Source organism: Centroberyx gerrardi, chromosome 13 (genome assembly GCF_048128805.1).
Source record: "Centroberyx gerrardi isolate f3 chromosome 13, fCenGer3.hap1.cur.20231027, whole genome shotgun sequence".
Classification (NCBI taxonomy): Eukaryota; Metazoa; Chordata; class Actinopteri; order Beryciformes; family Berycidae; genus Centroberyx; species Centroberyx gerrardi.
Genome location: NC_136009.1, coordinates 31921574 through 31946835, shown reverse-complemented (window position 1 = coordinate 31946835; position 25262 = coordinate 31921574). Strand labels below are relative to the sequence as shown.

The 25262-nt window shown below is 41.8% G+C and overlaps 1 protein-coding gene across 1 annotated transcript in view; it reads right to left on the bottom strand.

The window, feature by feature from the left end:
* The window catches only part of amph (amphiphysin), a 68113-nt gene extending 44497 nt beyond the window's left edge, over positions 1-23616 (bottom strand). The window contains exons 1-4 of the mRNA XM_071901235.2: positions 23548-23616; positions 2333-2413; positions 1949-2003; positions 85-179 (exon numbers count right to left, since the gene is read on the bottom strand). Of these exons, the coding sequence (XP_071757336.2) occupies positions 85-179; positions 1949-2003; positions 2333-2413; positions 23548-23616 (300 nt within the window). The remainder of the gene's footprint in view (positions 1-84; positions 180-1948; positions 2004-2332; positions 2414-23547) is intronic.
* Positions 23617-25262: the final 1646 nt, after the last annotated feature.

Sequence of the window (25262 nt, the reverse complement as noted above, 5' to 3'; positions counted from 1 at the left end):
GCCAATAAGGGAAACACGGGGAAAGGGAGGGAAAGAAAGAAAGAAAGGAATCAAACAAAAAAGAAAGGGGCATGTGACACTAACCTTGCCAATAATCATGACGTCATCCTTGCCATGCCAGTCTGGTTCGTAGACTTCATGGAGAGACTCTGTCAGGTTTATGGAGGCCTGCTGCATTCCTGTAGGGCACAGCACTAGTGTTAGGGTTAGCCTGGCACATAAATGTAGGACAGGGTTAGCCTGCTGCATCACCATCGGAGATAGCACAACTGTTTGTACCCTCAACCCATCTTATGTCAAAAATGAATTTATTCCCCAAACACTTGATCTTGATGCCACCAGCTAGCTTTTTCCAATATCAGCTAATATCTCATCTATATTTTACACAGCACACCATACAGTCACTGAACGACTCTACTGTGCTGGAACTGCTTCTATCTTTTCAGTCCCTAGACCTATCTGCTATTCTTTTCAGTCCTCATCCTCCCTGACACATCTACTGTTCTCTTTGGTCTTCATCCTCCTAGACCTATTTACTGCTCTCTTCGATCCTCTCTTTTGTCCTGATCTTCAAAGACTTATCCACTGCCTTTGACACTGTCCACCAGATGCTCCTCATCAACCTTGTTGACCCGGGTCTCTCTGGATTTGCTTTCTCATGGTTTGCCTCCTACCTGTGGACAGCACTTATCAGGTATCATGTAGAAGAACTCAGTCTTCACAGCGCACCCTCTCCACCGGGAGTGTCCCAGGGCTCAGGGTCCCCTCCTCTTCTTTTTCTACACTACACTGGGCCCTATCATCACATTCACCAACTTCTGCCATTGCTATGCTGATGAAGCTAAACTATTTTTCTTTGCCATCCTCTGACATCCAGGTCAGAAGAGCATATCTCTGCTTGCCTCACTGACATCTCCTATTGGATGTCAGCCTACCACCTCCAATCGCAACAAGACTGAGCAGCTCTTTTCCCCTGTTATGCCCAGAATGTTAAGCTTGGTGTGGCTCTAGACAACCAACTGCTATGTAAGGCCTGAACTGCAGCTACAACCCAATCCTGCAGATTTGAAGTTCAAGTTCAAGTTTGTTTATTTATATAGCCCTTTATCACGTGCATGTCTCAAAGGACTTTACAGAGAATGAAACTAACTACATCTAACTTATCAATAATCAACCATAGAACAGAATGATATAGGACAAACATCAGGAAAAACACAAGACACACAAAAGCAATCTACAACATCAGTTGAATCAGACACTTCCTCCCCAGGGACCAAGGACTTGCTCAGCTACTTTCAAAAATACCTCCAAACCATGGTCCAGTCCTACACCCCCATACCTCCAGGCCATGGCCCTACACCCCCATACCTCCAGGCCATGGGCCTACACTGCCATACCTCCAAACCATGGTCCAGTCCTACACCCCCATACCTCCAGACCATGGTTCAGTCCTACACCCCCATACCTCCAAACCATGGTCCAGTCTTACACCCTCATATTTCCAGACCATGGTCCTACACTCCCATACATCCAAACCATGGTCCAGTCCTACACCCCCATACCTTCAAACTCCAGTCACAACACTAGAGTCACTCCCCATCTTCCATTGTAGGCTGAAAACTGATCTCTTCAAGAAGTACCTTATAACTCCCTGTCCCACCTAAATCTCATCCCCTGCTCCGATATCTTCCGCTAATATTTGCTCTAATATGCTCTTGTCTATCCTTAGCTCTTATTTCTAATATTTATTGTTTATTTTCTCCCCTAACACTCCTCTATTAATACGATCATACAAGGGTCATATATCAATATTTTGTCCCATCTATTGCCTGGCAGTTGTTGCTCTGAGCCTTGACCTCCTTACTATTACTATTGGGAACTTTGGTAAAGAGTCTTAGCTGAATGTCTAAATGCACAGTGTTCTATTTATATGTGTGTTGGGGTTTACCTTTAATGGCAGCCATGTAGGCCTTCATCTCCCTCTGTAGCCTGGAGCCCTCTGACTGATAGGGGAGACACACATTAATGGTTGATCTCTCTCTCTCTCTCTCTCTCTCTCTCTCTCTCTCTCTCCTTCTCTCTGTGTTTCTCTCTATCTCTCTCTCTCTCTCACACACACACACACACACACACACACACACACACAGACTTAACAGAACACTGGTCCCAAATTTGAGGTTCAAATAACAAAGTGACACATAAGTGACACATTACATTCTATGTTAGGGGTAAGGAATATAGATCAGATTTATGCAAAGAGACACGAAGGAGAGAGGAGACAGCAGTTGACTGTTTCCATCTGTTTTAATCAGATTAAAAGAGGTGTTCTTACCTCCTGTCTCTTGAAGTTGATGACAACTTGTTCAAACTGCTCATCTTTTGTCTCATCTGCCTTCCCAAGCTTCTGCAGCACCTGCAAACAAAATTATATAGGGTTAGAATTTTTGACATGCAACAGTTATAATTTCTGCTTTCCCATCATAGAACGTCATTTCTAAACAAGCACAGATCCTGTACAGACCCACGGCACGTGTGTTCAATTCTATGCACTGAAGCAATGTGACATGGTTAAATTAGCTAATTCCACTAACTTTACTTAAATACCACAAGGTAATAATAAGATAAGATAAGATAGCACTTTATTGATCCCCTTGGGGAAATTCAGGTGCCACAGCAGCAATTGACGGACAATACCAAAGAAGTAAAGTATGTAGTACAGGTAATAAAGAAATAAAGGAAATAGCTACTAACATAGAATAAAGGTAGTGAACATAATATACAACAGTAGAGACAATAGAGATGGTCAAGGCTGACTGGCACAGGGGTCTGTGATGGTGTTGAACAGTCCCATGGCTGCAGGCAGAAAGGTTCCGTCCTCCGTCCTGCAGTGTGGGAGGAGGAGCCTGAGGCTGAAGCTGCTCCTCATCATCCTCAGCACATCGTAGAGTGGGTGAGAGGGGTTCTCCAGGATGGAGTTTATCTTTCCCCTCATCCTCCTCTCTGCCACTGCCTCCAGACTGTCCAGTTTGAGTCCAACAACAGAGCTGGCCTGTTATTACCTACCGTTAAACTTTGTAGGGCAGCAGAAGTCGAGTTACTGTTTACAAACCCGTTACTAACACTGGAGAGTTTGCTGCTGGTCTGCTGATCTCTGCATCATCAAATGACAGACATGACGTGATGCGCACATCAGAGAGTGATTTAGATCAATACACAGACCAACTTTTGACTTTGTGCCTCTGTATGGGAAACGCTGCATGTCACAGTCAAAGACACCCAGAGACCATCTCATGAAGCGACGGATGACTGACTGCCTGCCTGACCTGAATCTGACTTGTGATGCCCTCAGCTGCGCCGTGGGAAAAAGACACCTACTTAGATTTACAGTTTACTGGTAAAATTGTTCCAATAGCAGAGGATAAGTAGAGCCAGTGGCGTAACTACTGCCAGTACAGCCAGTGCAGTTGCACCGGGGCCCAGAGCTCCAAAGGGCCTTCCAAGGCATCTGGTGGGTCCATATCCTCCTGATGGGCGTCTAACTAGTTAGAACAGTCACTGAGACTGTATAATATACTACCAATAACCCATACTAACCACACAGACCTACAGGCTCTATTTATATCCTTTATTCACCTCATGAATAATACACTACCAATCACCCACACAGATATACAGGCTTGCACTGGGGCCCATCACTAACATGTTATGTCAATGAGTACAGCATTCTTATAACTTAGTTAACTTAGTTCCAAGTCAGTGTTGACAGCTGCCTATCATGGCACCAGATACCAGGCCCTGAGAGTCCTGGGCTGGCACTTGTAAGTGTTGCTGAACATTGGATTAAGACAGTGTAAGTTAGCACTAATCACTGCTTAAATATCAGATCTTATCTTTCTCTACAGTTGCTTAAAGGTCCCATATCGTGTAAAACCTTCCCTTCCGTCTTTCATTGCTATGCAACTGGTATGCACTCTACCAGTTGAGCCACTGGGGCTCCCAGGTCTCCTATTGTTACCACCCTCCATGGCCTAATTTAACTAAGAGAATCGCAATAACGGTAGCAAAGGAAAGTTAGCTTGTTAGCTAACATCACAACTTAAAAGAATACTAGCTAGTGATAGTCAACCCTTCTATTGTTTACAAGGAAACAGCAGCTCTCACAGCAAACAGAGTTGAAGCAACAGTTAGCCAACCTCTCCACATAGCCTCAGCTGTTTCGTTAAATTAACTCAATGGACATTAAGACAAGGAAAGAAACTGTGCTCAAACATGGACTGCGATGACTTATTTCTCTGTTTTGGTTTTTCTGCCACTTGAAGCAGAGAGAGACATGTAGTGGGAATTTGGGCTCTGATTGGTCAATTGACAGCCAATCGTGCTGCTGGACAACTTTGCCCACAAAAAAGGACAACCTACACCAAACCCAACATATTGAAGATTGCCTCAATGGCTCGCTTAAAATGTCTGGAGTAATTCAACCCCTCACCATCTTCTACATATTCTACAGATCAAGATCAAGTATAACCTGTGGCGAAGCAAAACATTATACTTGATCCCAGTAGACAAAAGCAGCATCGAATCTATAACAGTTTGTAACCATCCATTGTAATATAGAAACAATCCAATGAAGCAATGGAGTCACGTTAAGCACACGTTAGAAGCACATGTAACACAGAAGTCGAAAAACACACAAAAAACACTTAACTAACTTAACTGACTGCTATGCGAGTAAGCCGGTTGCCCCAAGAGCAGGTGGCACAGTGGCTCAGTGGTTAGTGCTGTTGCCTCACAGAAACCCTGTGTGGAGTTTGCATATAAATAAACTAGACTAGACTAGACTAGACAAGAGCAGCAACCCAGAAGTCTGTATCCAGCTATTTAATTGGCTATGGAGTAGTTGCAGGGCTTTCTCCTTTTCCTTAGCTCAACATTTCACCAGCATTTCAACGACAGAGTCAACTCATTGAAGGGTCGTTGTTGTCCATCAGAACAGGTTTGTACAAACCATCTACAATCAGAGGGCTGTTCCACAAAGCGAGATTACCAGTTAAGCCAGGCTTATTTTACAGGGAATTTGGTTCCACAAAGAAGGTTTAAATAAACCCGAGCTAAATTACCAAAGAAACGTATCCTTGCGGACTAGCCGGGTCCCAGTCAGACTAACTTCAGGCTTAACCAGGGTAACATTTCTTTGACTTGACTAAAAACGTGACGATTTCTCCAAAGTTCTGCTCTGGTTCCTTAAGTCGAACGAGTCTAATTTAGGTTGCAAAGTAAGATAGCTCTTTTCAGACTTTCTAACATAATAATAAACTTTAGGTATACAGCACTTTCCAAAACGTGTGCTTACAGTGCTTACAGAAAGGCAAAAACAAGAAAACCGTACTGGCGGCCAACTCCGGCCCACCAATCAAGTCACACCGGCCTGCCGATCAGTTCTGTTTACAAATAAATAAAATTTAAAACCTGAAGAAAAAAAAATCGCACGAATAACGGACATTTTTGCCACAATAAATCCTTCAAACCAGCAGAGCGCTCCTGTGTAATGTAAACTAGATCCTGTTCTACATACTCCGGTACGGTAGGTGGCGGTATACAAACGCAAAGAAGAAGAAGAAGAAGAAGAAGCTACTCCAGTATCCAGACAACCGAAACTAGCTCACTAAAATAGTAACCCACCGGTAATTTGTTTTATAATATTGAATTTGGATAAGAGATGGCACAATGTCACTATCAACGCTGAAGAAGAAAAGAAAAGTTGATGCCGAAAATCGTCAATTCAACAGCGACTGGACTGAGAAATATGTGTACATTGAAACTGCTGAGGGCAAGCCAATGTGTTTGCTCTGCAATGAGTGCACCTCCGTTGCAAAGGAATATAACCTGCGGAGGCACTTCGAAACAAAGCCTCCCAGCTTTGATGCAATTTATCCGTCGGGTTCGGATGTTAGCCAGCAAAAAATCTAAACTCTAACAGCAAACTGCAAGCATAGCCGTGTTGTCTTCAGTCGATCTTGCTCTACCCAGCAGAAGGCAACTACAGCATCTCTCCGGGTGGCATGGATCCTTGGTAAAAAGAAAAAGCCATTCACTGACGCCGAGATGATAAAAGAATGCATGCTAGCCGCTGTCGAGGAGGTGGTAATGGATAATCAAGTGAGAGACCAGGTGATGTCATATAAAATTATATGCCAAATGGCTGACATGATGTGTTGTAGAATACATTTGTTTCAAAAATGTGTTTACTTTTGGGGCTATATCACAGCTTGTGTTGCAAAGAAAATGAAATTAAGCACTTGGCCTAATTACTTAAAGAATGCCTATTTATTTTCTTTTTTAATTTATGATTAGGCTACTTTTGCAATGTAGCGAAATAAAAGTTTTGAAAATGTGGTGGGACGTTGTGTCAAGTGTACATACATAATGAGAATAATAGCTCAGGGAAATATCCGGCCCCCGGGCCCTTAGCTTTCTGACAATGTGGCCCTCTGAACAATATAGTTGAATAGCCAGTGAGACAGTGAGAGGTGAGAAATGCAAGTATACTGTATTTTCCCTCTTGAAAGGGTATGTACATTCCACTGTACAAAACTCACAATAAATAAAAGCAGATTTTGAAAAAAATATTCCTGAGGACCCCCTTGGCATTTAGAGGGAAGTACCCTTTTAAAGATTATTTTAGTGTATTTCTGCTGTATTAGACAGTTCACACTGAAGAGACAGAATAGATGAGCAGGAGAGATGACTGGTTCCAGAGTGGTTCCTCTCCCTCTCCCTCAGTCAGTCTGTGATCCCCACATGCTTCAAGAGGACCACCATCATTCCAGTCCCCAAGAAACCTGTAGTCAGCTGCCTCAACGACTACCGCCCTGTTGCACTGACATCTGTAGTGATGAAGTGCTTTGAGTGGATAGTCAAGACCCACATCTGTTCCTCCCTTCCTGACACTGTAGACTGTCTCCAATTTGCTTACCGCTCCAACAGATCCACGGATGATGCCATCGCGCTGCACACTGCCCTCTCCCACCTGGACAAGGGGAACCCTTACGTGAGAATGCTGTTCACTGACTACAGCTCAGCATTCAACACCATCATCCCCACAAAACCCGTCATTAAGCTCGAGGACCTGGGGCTGCACTCCTCACTTTGCAACTGGATACTTGACTTCCTGACGGGCAGACCCCAGGTGGTGAGAATCGGCGATCACATCTCCTCCCCATTGACTCTCAACACCGGCGCCCCCCAGGGCTGCGTGCTGAGCCCCCTCCTCTATTCCCTGTTCACCCACGACTGTGTTGCAAAGCACAGCTTCAACACCATCATTGAATTTGCTGACAACACCACGATCATGGGTCTCATCACTAATGGTGACGAGTCTGCCTACAGGGATGAGGTCAGCGCCCTGGCAGGATGGTGCCAGGACAACAACCTCTCCCTCAATGTCAGCAAAGCGAGGGAGATGATTGTGGACTACAGGAGGTCGCAAGGGAGCAAGCACGCCCCCATACACATCGAAGGGGCTGCAGTGGAGCAGGTCAGCAGCTTCAAATTCCTCAGAGTTTACATCATGGATGATCTAACCTGGTCCCTGCACACGGACAAGGTGGTCAGAACTGCCTGCCGATGCCTCTTCTTCCTAAGGAGGCTAAGGAAATTTGGTATGGCCCCTCACATACTCACAAACTTCTACAGGTGCATCACTGAGAGCATCCTGTCCGGCTGCATCACCACCTGGTTCGGCAGTTGCTCTGCCCAGGACCGCAAAGCTCTCCAGAGGGTGGTGAGAACAGCCGAGTACATCACCGCCAGAGAGCTCCCATCACTACAGGACACTTACCAGAGACGCTGCCTGCCCAAGGCTCGCAGAATCACTAGGGACTGTAGCCACCCAGACAACTAACTCTTTTCTGGCTGTTTACTGGCCATGATTTAGCCTTTTTTCATTATAACATTTTCATTCATCATACTATTTGATGAACAGCTGCTGCTCTGCGGCTCTCTCTTTAGGTCTCTTTCTATTCCATTGTGAATCGATGCGATCCATGCTTGATATCTTGGGTGTGTGTTTTAAAGGTGTGAACATGCAATTATTTTGACTGTTCAAACCAGGCTTTAATTACCCTTCCTATGTTAGCTGGAAGTTGGCTTTGTGGAACAGCTAAATTCCAGATCAATAGGTTAGGTTACTAAGGATTTTCATATTAAGCCTTGGTTTTCTTAGTCTTCTTTGTGGGACGGCCTTCAGAAGGATGGTTTTATATATATATATCTAGGGTTACCCAGACACCTGGATTCCTACAGACCAGTTCATTATATGCGCTGACAGCCACAACCAATGAGATCGCAGCAGGGTGGTTTGACTGACATGAGAGCACAAGGACAGCCAGGGAACCAGGGAGAGAGATTTTGTTTGAATTTCCACCAGCTGATACTGAGTTCTCTAAGATAGTAAACTGGTCTGTGACTTTTCTGCCCCTTCTGCCCCACTGATCACTTAGAAATTACAAAATAAACTGAAAGATCACCTCCTCCTTCATTGCATTCACTGACATGTCCAACAGGTCCAACTATTGATGGGAACATCAAGGTGTCAGTTCAAGCCTCTGAACGGTCTCACTGTTTCACCCAGAAACACAATCCAACAGACAGCCTGCCTATTAAATATTGACAACATGGCTGAACCACTCCCTAGCCAAACAGTCCTAACACCCATAGCCAGACTACTAAACATCACAGCAATGTTGGCTAACAAAATGCTGTTGCTGCTTCACAACTTAGACATGCTAGTTGGTTTTAGAATGTGTACTAAATCAAGCTCTGTTGTCTGACACTACGTGTTTCCAGTGTGGAGGAAGCTTTATGGGCAACAATAAAAGTTGGGACACAATAAAAGTTGGGACACATTTCCTCATTCCTAAGATCGACCAAATCTACCTTTTCCTGAAAAGTTAATTGTGCGTGAAGGTATACTCCACCCAAAGTGCTACAAATTTGATACTGCCTTCTCTGACTAGTCAACAATATCATCATGTTAGCTCTTAATTTACTGTCAAGATGGCTTTCTGTCTGTTCAAAGCTAATCTGAAGGAAGTGGAGCAGGTGGCAGAATGTTATCTGCTCAACATACATGCTTCAACTTGGCAAGTGGCAAAATGTTAAGTTCTTAGTTCCAGCTTAGTTTCCATAGTTTCAAAGTAACATTAGTGTTTTGATCCTGTGTTTTGTAGAAAGGTAGCCCTATTTCCATTGAAACAAGTGAAAATTTATGTCTCCTCTGTCTCAGTGTGAAGCTCTTCTCACCTTACACCTTTTCATCCAGCTTAGATAAATGCTGAGCAATACAAAACAAACTTGGTGATGGGGAAATGATGTGTTCAGCCATTTGAAGGAACAGTGGTAAATGGATCCTTTAGCCTACTTACCAAACATGTGATCCAAGCTAACTGCTCATATGTCTGCCCAGCTCTACACAAGCAGATATTGGCCTATTCAGCCATAATTAGAAATAGATGAATACATAAATAAATAAATCTATTAATAAATACAAAACTAAACAAGCGGCACTTGAGTTTCCTAATGTCCCACCATGATATATTAAACATAAGTTATAATGAGGTCATTAATCAAGCTAATTAATGCATTAATTATCAAATACTTCTATGTCAACATACTGTCTTGTATTGATATGAACTTCATATCTTAAAAAATTAAGTATTTTCAAGAAAATCTGTTTTCCTCATTAATCAGACACACACACATCGCAGTGACTATTTTAAAGGAGACGGCCTTCACCCGAATACGCTCGGCACGCGGATGTTATCGGCTAACTTCTTTTATTGCCTTCACCACCCTCATGCTGCTGTGTCCGTCTGCAAATGATGTCCCCTGAGCCCACACCCTTCTGTGAATAGCGATGGTTCCACCAATGCTCAGAATCTCTCTCAGTTAGGGTCTGGGCTTTCACTTTCGCTCCCGATCACCCCACTTCCCCGGCTTTATAATATACCGATATGCTTGAGTACTAGAAAATCTGCAAGGCTCAATGGTTGGCGGGCCTGCCAGCCAGTCATTGCTGCCAACCTTGACAATTTGATCCACATACCTGCTCTCAGTCCAACCAAGCCCACCCAGTGTTCAAAAAACCCTCAGTCTGCAGGGATCTTTTAAATGTTAGATCCTTATCTAATAAGTCTTTCATCCTCAATGACTTTTTCTCATCCCGTCAACTAGACTTCCTGTTCATGACACCTGGCTCAGTGCTGATGAGGTTGTCCCTCTTGTTGAACTTTCCCCAATGGACTGCAACTTTTTCAGCTCACCCAGGTCTTCTGGGAGGGGCAGGGGGTTAGCTGTTGTTTTTAAGTGTGGCCTGTCCTGTGCTCTGTGCCCTTATTTATAGACCGCCTAAGCGGAACATGGAATTTTTTACTTAATTTTCTGATTTCCTTTCTACTATTATGCCTACAGCTGAACGGATTTTGATTCTTGGTGACTTTAATATCCATGTTTGCTGCCCGTCCAAACCACTTGTCAACAACTTTATGAATTTAGTTGATTCATTTAATTTTGTTCAGTCTGTGAGAGGCCCTACACATGACCATGGTTATACTCTAGACCTGGTTCTGTCTTCGGGATTTCCCATGGGTAACATTGAAACAGTCAATGTTTGCCTATCTGACCGCAGGGCAGTTGTGTTTGATGTCCCTCTACCTCATCAGTCTCATTGCGAACACTTTTAATTGTTGCTCACATTCTATCAACCCTTCCACTCCCACGCAATTCTCAGCTGCCTTTGCTGCTTCCCCTCTCATTGGTATATTAGAGGGCCCCCCACCCAACTAAGTACGGAGGAGCTGATCACTCTATTCAACACCACCTGCTTGCCCCCCTTAAGCTTAAAAAGCCCAAGCCTAAAAACCAGCCCTGGCTAAATAACACCACGCAGGCTCTTAGAAGAGAATGTAGAATAGCAGAGCGGAATGGAAAAGCAATAAATTGCAAATTTTCTATGACATCTTAAAAGAAAGTCTCAGTAGATATCAGCAGCAGTTAAAACTGCAAGATCTCAATATTTTTCTGATATCATCTCCAAACACTCCCATAAGCCCAGAGTCCTGTTCTCCACTTTAAACTCTGTCACTTGCCCACCTAACAGCATTAACTTTGAGGTGTCCCCAACTATTTGCGAACAATTTCTAGCTTTCTTTGTCAGTAAGGTTCAGAGCATTAGGTCACACATCATATCCCCTGCACAGGACCCCTCTATCACATCAGCTAATACTGCTGCCCTAAGCCACTTTGAACCAATTTCTCTTTACTTGATAGAAATTGTTTCTCAGATGAGACTTACTACCTGCCCCAGTGATATTATGCCATCTAAACTCCTCAAACAAACCCTGGACTCTGTAGGCCCCAGTATTCTCTCTATTATCAATATCAATGGCACTGTTTTAAACAGACAATGGTGCATCCACTCCTTAAAAAGCCCAACCTTACAACAGTTAGTTCCGGTCGAGTAATTTGATTGGACAAGAGGCATTCCATGAGTGCTGATATACAGTATAACAGCACTGGGATGCTGTACTGTATGTATCACTCCGCTTCACAGGTGTTCTAATGTAACCTTGATTAGGCTGCGTTCACACATAGGGTTTTTTTGTGTGGCGAAAGTGCTGCCTGGAGCGCTTCTTGTGAGGAGAAATAAAAAGCGGATCACGACAACGTCATCTGACATTAGCTGAGTAACTGGCTAGCTAACCAGCTGGTTAGCACTTCTAGCAGACAATACAGTGTTGTGCAACAAACAAATGCTTACCAGATATTCCCAGTACACGTCCACATAAAACTCTAACTTCATTCGCACCTAGTAGCGACACCGCAAATATGGATACATTTGACCTTAATTATGAACAGTCGGCCGAGGCGGAAGATCGGGAAGAAAATAAGCTGAAATCGTCTGTGCTAACCTCAAAGTAGCTAGCTAGCTTGCTAACCCTAAGTATAACATTTCATTCCACTGCTACCAAGGGCGGATATTTCATTTCACTGTTGGGGGGGACAATAAACAGAAAAATTTCTCAAGAGCAATTCCTGAAGGGGACACCAAAGGTGCCGCCAAAAGTACTGTTGTATTAAATGTATATAGAGGTCTATTATAAAACATTTCCATAAGCACTTCATCCCTTTCTTATGAAGATTTTATCAAATTGCCTTTGATATTACTGGGGTCTTTCTACTTGGCGTTTCGGTGCACTGAAAAATGATCGGATGTCTGTTTTTCTTTTCTCTGCCATTTTAACTGACTGGCTGACAAATAGACACACACACACACACACACACACACACACACACACCCCACACACACACACACAGCATGCAGGTTATTTACAGTAGTAGGTGAGATGCAACACCCATTAACTGAACTAAAGCTAATATATGCCTAATTAGATTTAGTTTTCCCGAAAAAGCAGATCTCTAATGTTTTGCTGTCAATGTGTAAAAGTCCAGAACGCTATGAAGCCTGCCAGAAACTTACTTAATATTTTAACATAGTGTTTGTTGTAATTATGTCTTTTTTATGAATTAAGTCTTCATTTATTTCCAAAATTATAAACAAAATTACATAGTGGCAGCCATTTTACATGCAGTAAGAAAAAATATATAATATAATATAATATAATATAATATAATATAATATGAATAATATTCATATAATATATATATAATAATATAATATACTTAGAACCTAATTACGTAGGGTAAGTTAATCTTAAATATTATATTATAGAAATATTACTGTTGCCATCTACAAAAGATAATTTTGGTATGAAAACCCGCATTTTAATTTAACCAAGTATCCTGTATCATAAATACATGTCTGGCATTTGTAACAAACCAAACCGCTTGAAAATCGGTCGAAAATTCAGCGAGTTATGATGATTTTAATTGTGGACAGACCTCCTGCCTCCATACACATACATGCATTAGGAGACGCGGCTCCGTACCAACACGCTGACGCACGAGATTCAACCGCGAGGTAATGGAACAAAATGTAGTCTGGTTACAATTGTGAATGTGTTTTATTCTATTGAGTGGTAGAAGTAAAGAAAAATGTCTGACACATCCTTTGTTTTAAGTTAACCTTTGCAAAGTAACTTCTTACTGGAGGTCTGCCACCACTGACACACTCCCAGAGATCCTCCACAGACACTCGTACCGAGGGCTAATGTGTGTGTGTGGGGGTTCGGGGAGGCAGGTAGGCAGTGGACCAAACCACTGTGAGGCGTATGAGGGGGGGACGCAATCTTTCGAAACTTAAAAACGCATTGTTTTGCGTCTATAATTAGCACAAGTGCTTTCAATGCATATTATTATATTATTTAAAATTATATAGTTATGTTTACAATGATATATTGAGGGGGACAACTCTCTGTTTTTCCCAGGAAGGGGGGGTCCGGACCCCCCTGTCCCCCCCGTAATTTCCGCCCCTGACTGCTACGCGGATGACACCCAGCTCTACCTCCCTCTTAAACGCAGCGATCTCTGCTCCTTAGACAACCTCAGGATTGTCTGGAGGATATTAAATGTTGGATGGCCTGTAACTTCCTCCGACTCAACCAGAGCAAGACGGAGTTGGTAACATTTGGCCCCGCGCACCTCACTTCTACCATAACTGGCAACCTTAGCCAGTTGTCCCCTTATGTCAAACCCTTTGCTAAGAATCTTGGGGTCTTTTTCGATTCAGACCTTAACTTTGATAAACAGATGAACTCAGTAGTCAGATCCAGCTTCCTGCAGCTAAGAACGATTTCCAATGTCAAGTCCTTCCTTTCTTTTCACGACCTAGAAATAGTTATACATGTATTAATCTCCTGTCGCCTCGACTATTATAACCCTAACCCTAACCCGTAACTCCCTGTATAGTAGTATCCGTCAGTTTTCCCTGTCCCTCCAACAGCCGGTCCAGAACGCTGCTGCAAGGTTTCTCACTGGCACCAAAAAGAGAGACCACATTTCAACAGTTCTGGCGTCCCTTCATTGGCTCCCAGTTCACCAAAGAATTGATTTCAAGATTCTATTACTTGTTTTTAAGGCCCTCACTGGTCTCGCCCCGTCTATCTCCGATCTCCTACACCCCCAAGTTTCCGGCAGGTCTCTCAGGTCCACTGACCTAAAGCTTTTAGCTGTTCCACGGTCTAGGCTGAAGTGTAAAGGGGATCGTGCCTTTTCCGTTTGCCCCCTAGACTGTGGAACACTCTACCCCCCAGTATTAGGCTTGCCCCTTCTATGGGCACCTTTAAATCGTGCCTTAAAACCCATCTCTTTTTTGTAGCTTTTGATTCTGTATGATCTTTATTTTTATCATTATTATTTTTAGTATTATTTTATTCGTGTTTTGTGTGTAGGCCTACTTGTACAGCACCTTGGTTGACAATTGTTGTTTTTAAGTGTGCTTTATAAATAAAATGAACTAGAACTTGAACATATAATACATTTCTTTTTTCAGGTGTTTCCCTACTCATTATTATTTCAGTATTTATTTATTTACGTATTTCCTGCTCCATAATATGATAATGAGATGTTTCAGTATCAGACACTAAGGTGTAGCAATCAAACTAAGAGTTCACTCACTCTTATAATGTATGCAATGTTGCAATGTCCGCAAGTAGGGTTCAGTTGGATGCGATGGGCGTCCAACCACGCTTCCTTTGTATGAAATGAGGCGCAGTTGTGTAAAAATCTCTTCCAAATTCTCAAGAACTGAGTGCTGGACCTCTGTCAGTAGGAACTATCGTCTCCACATTGAGAAGCAGGTTGTCGTCTGGCAGCCAAATCTCTTAATTCTCTGGATATCGCAATGTTCATCATCAAAGCAATTGACATGGTCATATCAGTAGCCAACTTATAGTCTAATTCTTATCAGTGACCAACTTGTAGCCCAATTCTTATCAGTAGCCAACTTGTAGCCCAATTCTTCTTATCAGTAGCCAACTTGTAGCCTAATTCTTATCAGTGACCAACTTGTAGCCTAATTCTTCTTATCAGTGACCAACTTGTAGCCTAATTCTTCTTATCAGTGACCAACTTGTAGCCTAATTCTTCTTATCAGTGACCAACTTGTAGCCTAATTCTTCTTATCAGTGACCAACTTGTAGCCTAATTCTTCTTATCAGTGGCCAACTTGTAGCCTAATTCTTATCAGTGACCAACTTGTAGCCAAAATCATCTTATCAGTGGCCAATTTGTAGCCTAATTTGTCTTGGCAGTGGCCAACTTGTGAAGTTATGTCAATGATGCGGTGGGATTTTGTTGCAAACAAAGCTGTTTTGTTGTCAGCCAAGAAAGGTAAATCCACTGGAGCAAAGCGCCACAACAAGACCAACCAATAGTGTGTTAAGCACCACCCACATGCGTTTAATTGACACAGCCTCATTTTCATAGTAGGAAGAAGTATAGAAATAAATAAATGTGGAAATAAATGACTATAGAGATCATGTTTCTTGTCATGCATTGCCTCACATTTATTCATTTATGCTAACTGTTATTTATTTACATATTACCATATATTTTCATATTTCTCTGCATTTTTTTTTTACATTTACTAATTTTGGTATTTTTTTAAAGATATTATATTATATTATTATATTATATATTTAAGATATTTATTTATTAATATATTTCTAATTATGGCAGATTCTGTCCTCCATATTTAACTACCTTCTTGAATTATGCCTGCTATGGAACAAATTAAAGTGTGCTAAATGTTTGTGTTTCTACAGCCATGAAAGTGCAACCACACCACATACAAATGTATCTTACCAAGACAAATCCCGCTACACTTATTAAACTTGTCAGATAAAGTGGTTCTGTTCCTATTTTCCATTTGTTAACACTCTGGAAAGAGCCTTTCCTCATAGCTTCATGAATGCTACATGTAATAGTCAACATTATACAACATAATAACATAATACAAGCTAAGTTTATGTTTCATGTTACATCAAATGTCCTAGTTACTGTGTATGTAATAATACTGAAATGAGCCTGCCATGTGGTTGGCATAACCATGTGGTTATATGAAAATTAATGAACTAAATTACACCAAATTTATTAAATCCTGGCTTGAATGTTTCCAGTGATGAACACATGTTTTGCAAGGACTGCTCACTTCTACTACAGGAAGTTAACCAGTGAACAGAACTGGTAAACAACAAGGCGAGACTAAATTTATCTGAGTAATTGCCCCTGTAAGGAGGAAATTGTTGGGCTTATTAATAGGGCTTGCTTTCTCCACAGCAGCTGATGTGTGTATAAGTGTGTGTGTGTGTCTCCACTGAAAAGGCCTCTGCATCTAGTGAGCTGACTGCGCACAGACTGTTACATATGTTACGTAATGTAGAGAAACAGCCTGATTAGACTGAGCTGATTCAGTGTAAAGGAACTGAAACCAAACTACCAGAATGATCTAAGAAGAAACTGTGTTCCTGTGAGCTATTCAGGTCCTTCCTGGTTGTTACTTATTGTGATGAAAAAATCATCTTTATTTTGATAAAGTTACCTGATCTACAAGAGTCTACAATTCACTATGTACATATTGCATGTCAGTCCTAACGACAATACTATCTATACTAACCACACTAAATAAGATAAGATGCACTTTATTGATCCCCTATAGGGGAAATTCGGGTGTCACAGCAGTAATGTACAGTACAGTAGCAGATTTGCAGAAATGTCAAGGGTTCAAGTTCTAGTGCAGGTTATGGGTGAGGGGCAGGGTCCTAACAGTAAGTACTATTCATACTGTAAACTGCTATTACCTAGTGTTTAGTACATACACAGTGCTGTACTTGAACTTGAACTTTGTCCTGCTTTGGGATTTTAATAGACTTGATCTGTCTGACCCGTGGTAGACTACCCTAGGTAGAATACTGTCACAGGTAGTCAAAGACAACACAAGAGGCTATGCCATCCTCGACATGATTGTGACCAACATAGGTGATCTCTATATGCGCCCCTCCATCCTTCCACCAATAGGATGCAGTGATCATAATTCTGTTCTGTGGACCTCCAAAGCTGCTCCATCTGAAGACAAAGTGAGGAAGAAACAGACCAGACCCGTTAGAGATTGTGACATGTTTAACTTTGGTAAATGGGCCACGTTACATTCTTGGTCTGAAGTGTATTAAGCCAAAGATGCAACCACCACGGCTGATGATTTCGACCAGACACTAGTCCAGTCCAGACCTACTACTCTGACAATGTTGCTCGACTGAAGTCTGCCAACCCCAGGCAATGGCACCAAGAGGTCATGGCCATGGCTAATGTGAAGACAGCTGAGCGAATAATTAGTGTACCTGCAACTGAGGACATTGAGACAATTGCAAATATTATAATAAAATGTTTGCTGAGATATCATGTGCTTTGCCAGGACTCAGTACCACCCAGCTACCATCCTTTCTGCCCACCATCCCAGTATGGGATGTCTACAAAAGCCTATAGGCTGTCAAAGTCAGCAAAGCACCCGGCACAGATTTAATCCCCGAGAAAGTCTTGAAGGAGTTTGCTTGTGAGATCAGTGCTCCTCTTTGCCATTTCCTAAATTCCTCCTTTAAGGCAGGCTGCGTCCCTAAAGAGTGGAAAGAGGCAGTGGTTATCCCCATCCCCAAAGCCGTTACAGTTACAGCAGTTAAGACCCATTTCCTTGACCTCCCAGTTTGCAAAAATTGATGAAAACTTTGCTCTCCAGTGGGTTCTCAAGGACATCTCATTTGACTCCAGACAGCTTGGGAGTTTGAAGGGCAAATCAACCATCCACACCCTTGTCAACTTAGTTGACTGTTTAAAAACACAGACAAACCTGGCTCTGTCTGTTCACTGGTAGCTACTGATTTGAGTAAGAGCTTTAACCATAAAATAATCAACAAGATCCTGACCATGGGAGTGAGGCCTGAACTAGTCCCTTAGATTTGTGACTTTTGTAACTATTGTGGTGCCTTATCGGAATGGGAGTACCTCACATGTGGGGTGGCCCAAGGAGCCCTCCTTGGACCTATCCTCTTCCTTGCCCTGATTGATGACGCTGCCCTTGGTGCCCGTAACCCAGTCTGGAAGTACGTTGATGACATCAACCTGCTGGAGTCCAGACAGTGGCAGCAGCCCTGTTCCACCCAGGATTGGCTCAATGAGCTAAATATCTGGTCCACCCAAAACAACATGTTCCCATGTCGCTATGCACATATTCAGTAAAAATCCACCACCAGCACCACCTCTTTCCATCAACAACATCCCCGTGTCTATCCTGCCTAAAATCAAAGTGCTGGGACTCTCCATCCAGCACGACCTCAGGTGGAGCGACCCGACCAGGTAAACACCAGGTCGGCAAGCGCCAGCAGGAAGCTGTTCAAATGTTTCTCCGTCACTCATGCTGACCTACGAGCCATCTATATTGGCTACATCAGACTAGGGATGTGCGCGATTAGACTAGTCGATTAAACGTTTCTACCCTCACTACTCGGCACCAGAAATACTAGTCGGTTAAACTAATTATTAATAATGTACAACACCAGTTAACTGTTGCGTCTAAGATGTTACGCAACCACCCGCCACTAGCCAGGGCTGCAGCCCTAGCAGGCGGTTATGCCCGGCTGTAAACCAGCGAGGTGGAAAGTGGGACCGGACAGAGATTACATCTCTCTTTATTTGGGGATGGCTATGGAGAGTCCGCGGATCAAGATGATCTGGAGCGCTACTGGATGGAAACCTGTATCCCACCTAACAAAGATCCACTTGTGTGGTGGTGCGGGAAGACGCGACGCTTTCCAAAACTACGCCGGCTTGCAAGTCGCTATCTCTGTGTGCCTGCAACATCTGTGCCAGCTGAGAGAGTTTTTTCAGCTGCTGGACTTATTGTTAATAGACTGAGGTCTCGCCTTTCACCCGAACATGTTGACATGTTGATTTCACTGAACAAAAATGTTTCGTCAGTCGAGTAAGTAGGCCTACCACGTTGTGTGTGTGTGTGTGTGTGTGTGTGTGTGTGTGTGTGTGTGTGTACCTGCTGTTTGAAGCTGATTGCCAGCACGCCGTTGTTGAATAGCCTAATAATCTAATGTCACGTCTAATTGTTATTTTTTTGTAGGCCTATTATTGGTAGTTTTTCTGATGACTGATTATTATTTTTAAATATTTTTAATTATTATTTTAAATGTTATTTGTTAACTTTTATTTAGTGAGTTGTCATGTTTTGTAATGTGCAATGTTCATAATGCACGGCGCAAAGTGCCACAGTTATTGAAGAATGTGATTAACGGTTTCAAATGGCTCTTAAATACACGTAATATTTTTTCAGACGTTTTAACCTTATAGATTAAATTGTGCTCAGTTTTGACTGTTTTCTGAGTGTTTTCTTACTTTTAGACTAGACAGAACTGGCTGTGGAAACAGACTGACAGTAGAAATAGACTGACAGTAGAAACAGACTGACAGCTGAAACAAACTGACAGACCTGACTGTAGAAACAGACTGACAGTAGAAACAGACCAAGTAGAAACAGGCTGATAGTAGAAACAGACGGAGAGTAGAAACGGACTGACAGTTGAAACAGCCCGAGTAGAAACAGACTGACAGTAGAAATAGACTGACAGTAGAAACAGACTGACAGCTGAAACAAACTGACAGACCTGACTGTAGAAACAGACTGAGTAGAAACAGACTGACAGTTGAAACAGCCCGAGTAGAAACAGACTGACAGTAGAAATAGACTGACAGTAGAAACAGACTGACAGTAGAAACAGACTGACTGACCTGGCTATAGAAACAGACTGACAGTAGAAACAGACTGACAGACCTGGTTGTAGAAATAGACTGACAGTAGAAACAGACCAAGTAGAAACAGGCTGATAGTAGAAACAGACGGAGAGTAGAAACAGACTGACAGTTGAAACAGCCCGAGTAGAAACAGACTGAGTAGAAACAGACTGACAGTAGAAACAGACTGACAGACCTGACTGTAGAAACAGACTGACAGTAGAAGCAGACTGACAGTAGAAACAGACTGACAGTAGAAACAGACCTGACAGTAGAAACAGACTGACAGTAGAAACAGACTGAGTAGAAACAGACTGACAGTAGAAACAGACTGACAATAGAAGCAGACTGACAGACCTGACTGTAGAAACAGACTGACAGTAGAAACAGACTGACAGTAGAAACACACCTGACAGTAGAAACACACCTGACTGTAGAAACAGACTGACAGTAGAAACAGACCTGAGTGTAGAAACAGACTGACAATAGAAGCAGACTGACAGACCTGACTGTAGAAACAGACTGACAGTAGAAACAGACTGACAGTAGAAACAGACTGACAGTAGAAACACACCTGACAGTAGAAACACACCTGACTGTAGAAACAGACTGACAGTAGAAACAGACCTGAGTGTAGAAACAGACTGACAGTAGAAGCAGACTGACAGACCTGACAGTAGAAACAGACTGACAGTAGAAGCTGACAGTAGAAACAGACTGACAGTAGAAACAGACTGACAGTTGAAACAGACCGAGTAGAAACAGACTGATAGTAGAAACAGACTGACAGTAGAAGCAGACTGACAGACCTGACTGTAGAAACAGACTGATAGTAGAAACAGACTGACAGTAGAAGCAGACTGACAGACCTGACTGTAGAAACAGACTGACAGTAGAAACAGACTGAGTAGAAACAGACTGACAGTAGAAACAGACCTGAGTGTAGAAACAGATTGACAGTAGAAGCAGACTGACAGACCTGACTGTAGAAACAGACTGACAGTAGAAACAGACTGACAGTAGAAACAGACTGACTGACCTGGCTATCGAAACAGACTGACTGTAGAAACAGACCTGAAAGTAGAAACACAGTAGAAACAGATCTGGCTCTGCTCAGACAAAGCCACACTTTCTTCTAGTGTTCTACTGTGTTCTACAGTGAGCTACAGTGTTCTACTGTGTTCTATAGTGTTCTACAGCGATGTACAGCGATGTACAGTATTCCACTGTGTTCTACTGTGTTCTACAGTATTCTACAGCGATCTACAGTGTTCTACTGTGTTCTATAGTGTTCTACAGCGATGTACAGCGATGTACAGTATTCCACTGTGTTCTACTGTGTTCTACAGTATTCTACAGCGATCTACAGTGTTCTACTATGTTCTACAGCATTCTACAGCGATGTACAGGGATCTACAGTATTCCACTGTGTTCTACTGTATTCTATAGCGATCTACAGCGTTCTGCAGCGATCTACAGCGATCTACAGTGTTCTACAGTGTTCTACAGCGTTCTACAGTGTTCTACAGCGATCTACAGCGATGTACAGGGATCTACAGTATTCCACTGTGTTCTACTGTATTCTACAGCGATCTACAGCGTTCTGCAGCGATCTACAGCGATCTATAGCGTTCTACAGTGTTCTACAGCGATCTACAGTGTTCTACAGTGATCTACAGCGTTCTGCAGTGATCTCCAGCAATCTACAGTGTTCTACAGCGTTCTACAGTGTTCTACAGCGATCTACAGCGATGTACAGGGATCTACAGTATTTCACTGTGTTCTACAGTGTTCTACAGCAATCTACAGCGATGTACAGGGATCTACAGTATTCCACTGTGTTCTACAGTGTTCTACAGCGATCTACAGCGATGTACAAGGATCTACAGTATTCCACTGTGTTCTACTGTGTTCTACAGCGATCTACAGCGTTCTGCAGCGATCTACAGCGATCTACAGTGTTCTACGGCGATCTACTGTGTTCTACTGTGTTCTACAGTACTCTAGAGTATTCTACAGCGATCTAGTGTTCTACAGTATTCTACAGTGTTCTACAGTGATTTGCAGTGTTCTACAGCTACAGCGATCTACAGTGTTCTACAGCGTTCTGCTGTGTTCTACAGTGATCTATGGTGTTCAATGGCGATCTTCAGCGATCTACAGCATTCTACAGTATTCTACAGTGTTCTACAGTAAAACTGCTGTATATTGTTGAGGAGACAAATGACAGAACTACTAATAGCCTACTTTCTATTTTTCTTTGTGATCAGAAAATTGCAATTTTATATTGTTCAATTATTCTTATTGTTATTATTGCTACTTTTATTGATTATCACTGTTTTGCTAATTAAGTATCTAATACTGATAAACCTCATTTGAATTTAATTGAACAATTAAGTATATTTCTATCCAGCAGCCATGATCTACAGGCTTGATTCAGTCCGTTTCAGCACCATGGACAGCGTCACTGTAGCAACCGCTTGGTCAAATCAGTCTAATGAAGATTTCCCCTAAGATCAGTCTGTAAACAAACAACAAACAAACAGACGCTTGTTATTTCCCCTGGATAAAATCTCATTTACTAGCAGCCTAACTAGTTTCTCTCTTCAGATAGATGGGTTTCTTACAAGGGGATATTAAAAGAAATACAATCCTCTTACTGAGAGAGAGAGAGAGAGAGAGAGAGAGAGAGAGAGGGAGAGGGAGAGAGAGAGAGCTGAGAGACAGAGATAGAGAGAGAAGAGAGGGAGAGAGACAGCTAGTCTATTTTGCCTGAGGCTAAACTGCCTTCATAGATGAAACATTAAATACATTTGATGGCAGATATTTTTGGTGATACAATGTTCTTCCATACTGTACTTACATATATATATATATGTATATATATGTGTGTGTGTGTGTGTGTGTGTGTGTGTGTATCACATCCCAGTTCATATAGGCTATATATATATATATATATATATATATATATATATATACACACACACACACACACACAGTATATCAAGTATATACATATATATATATATATATATATACATATATATATATACTTGATATATCCCAAACAAAAATCACAAAACTCGAGTGCATTCTATTAGTGTTATTATGTTCTTCCTTTGATAATTTCGCTCTTTAGCCTAAAATGTGTTTATTTGTTTTGTTTCTCTATAAATAACCAGCAACAGAAAACAGACAACTGATCTGGAGTCAGAAAGGCCGTGACGCGGCAGACAGGCTTCCCCTTCTGCCGACCTTGGAGGAAAAATACACCTTAATAAAACTCCACCTGTCCGGTAAAACAGCAGATAAATTACAGAAGGTCATGACGGGCATGTGATGAGTAATATTTCGCTGCACGTGACATCATTCGGCGTAAGATGGACGTATTTCACTAAGATGTCTTACATTGAATCCACCGTGCGGTGTCTGTTCGCCTAAACCTTCCACTGAGGCCGAAACACGGTGTGACTAACCAAATCGAACCCTACGACTAACTAACTAAACCAAACCCCATGACTAACGAAACCCGACTAACGTCACCTTCACCCGGGCAGCAGGCAGGGAAACTGCACCAAACATCAGATTCAGCATCAGGAGCTGCAGCAGAACCAGGCTGAAGGAAGCGAGCGGCCTGCAGCTCAGCATCCATCCGTCCTGCCTGCAGCCTCCTGCGGGCAGCAGCAGCAGCAGCACGGACCGCCGACTGGAAATATAATATCTAATACAAATAAACACACTGACCTTCTCCTGCGCCCTGTTCAGCCTCTTTTGGACGTTTTTTGCGAAAATTCCGGTCTTTATTTCAGCCATGGCTGCTGGATGTGAAACGGGATTAACGACGAGAGATCTGCTGACAGGAGGGGGGAGGGGGCGGGGGCGGGGGGGCGGGGCTTAAAGCTACAACACTCAACCAAACGGCTCGGATCTTATTTCACCGACAGGTTGACAAACTAAAGCACATTTAAAACACAACACCTGTTTCCCGTTACTGCAGCCGTTTAGGCTGGACCGGTGTGGTGTTGCTAGACCACGAGCCCTAAACATATACTGTGTTATATACTGTATTATATATCATATACTGTGTTATATACTGTATTATATATCATATACTGTGTTATATACTGTATTATATATCATATACTGTGTTATATACTGTATTATATATCATATACTGTGTTATATTATATATCATATACTGTGTTATATACTGTATTATATATCATATACTGTGTTATATTATATATCATATACTGTGTTATATACAGTATTATATATCATATACTGTGTTATATTATATATCATATACTGTATTATATACTGTATCATATACTGTATTATATACTGTATTATATATCATAGGCTATACTGTATCATATATAGACTACTGTATTATATATTGTATCATATACTTTATCCTATACTGCATTATATAGGCTACTGTATCATATACTGCATCATATAGGCTACTGTATTATATACTGTATTATAGGTCCCATGGTAACAGCAGCTGTACTCTGCAGGTCTTCCACAGTGGTCCATGGACGCAGAGAGTCTGCAGGTTTTCAGATGATTCTGATTCGTTTCTGTGTTGAAGCTTCAGCTGCAGATGGTCAGATGAATACTGGACAGTAGAGCTGTGGTTAATATGGTAGGATATGTATATAATACAGTATTTGGTATATATTATAGCTGATGGTAATATGGTATATAATAAGTATATGGTGTAGATGTTATTTCGGTAATATAAGGTATATGGTCTTTTTAGTATACAGTTCAGTCCTGGATGAATTTTCACATAATTTGGAATAGTTCAACAGTTTATGTGGAGAATCCATTCTGTCGTTCCTTTTTGTTGCCGATATCAGACAGTATTGATCTGTTTTAATCTCTTTTAAAATGAACAATGTGTTTTGGGTAAACTGAGGTCTAAAAGCTGCAGCTGACTGTGAATTAATATTCTATCTGTTCTAGCAGATGGTTTCCATAGGCTGGAAGAGGAATAGTTAAGGTTATTATTATTATATTATTATAATATTATATTATTATATGTTATTATTATTATTATACGTTTATGTTATTATAAGGGTGTATAAATTATAAATAAGCAGAAAAAATGCGCCACTTTCCACAGAAATTGATATTTATTTAAAAAAATAAAAAAAAGGTTCCGTGCAAATCTCCACTTCACAGACTGAGCTGCGTGTTATTATTATTATTATTATTATTATTATTATTGATAAATTATATTGTCAGGTAAAGAGAAGGAGAATCAAACAGGAACTGACATTTTATTTGGAGCCTGAGTCCCAAACAGTTTCATATAATAATAGAAATGTGGTAAAATCCTTTTTCTAACATGATTTATAAGTGGTAACAGGTTTCATCTTGTCTCCGTATACAATAATGTGGGAATAAGAATCATAACAGGCTGTTATCGATCACAGTATTGATCTGTA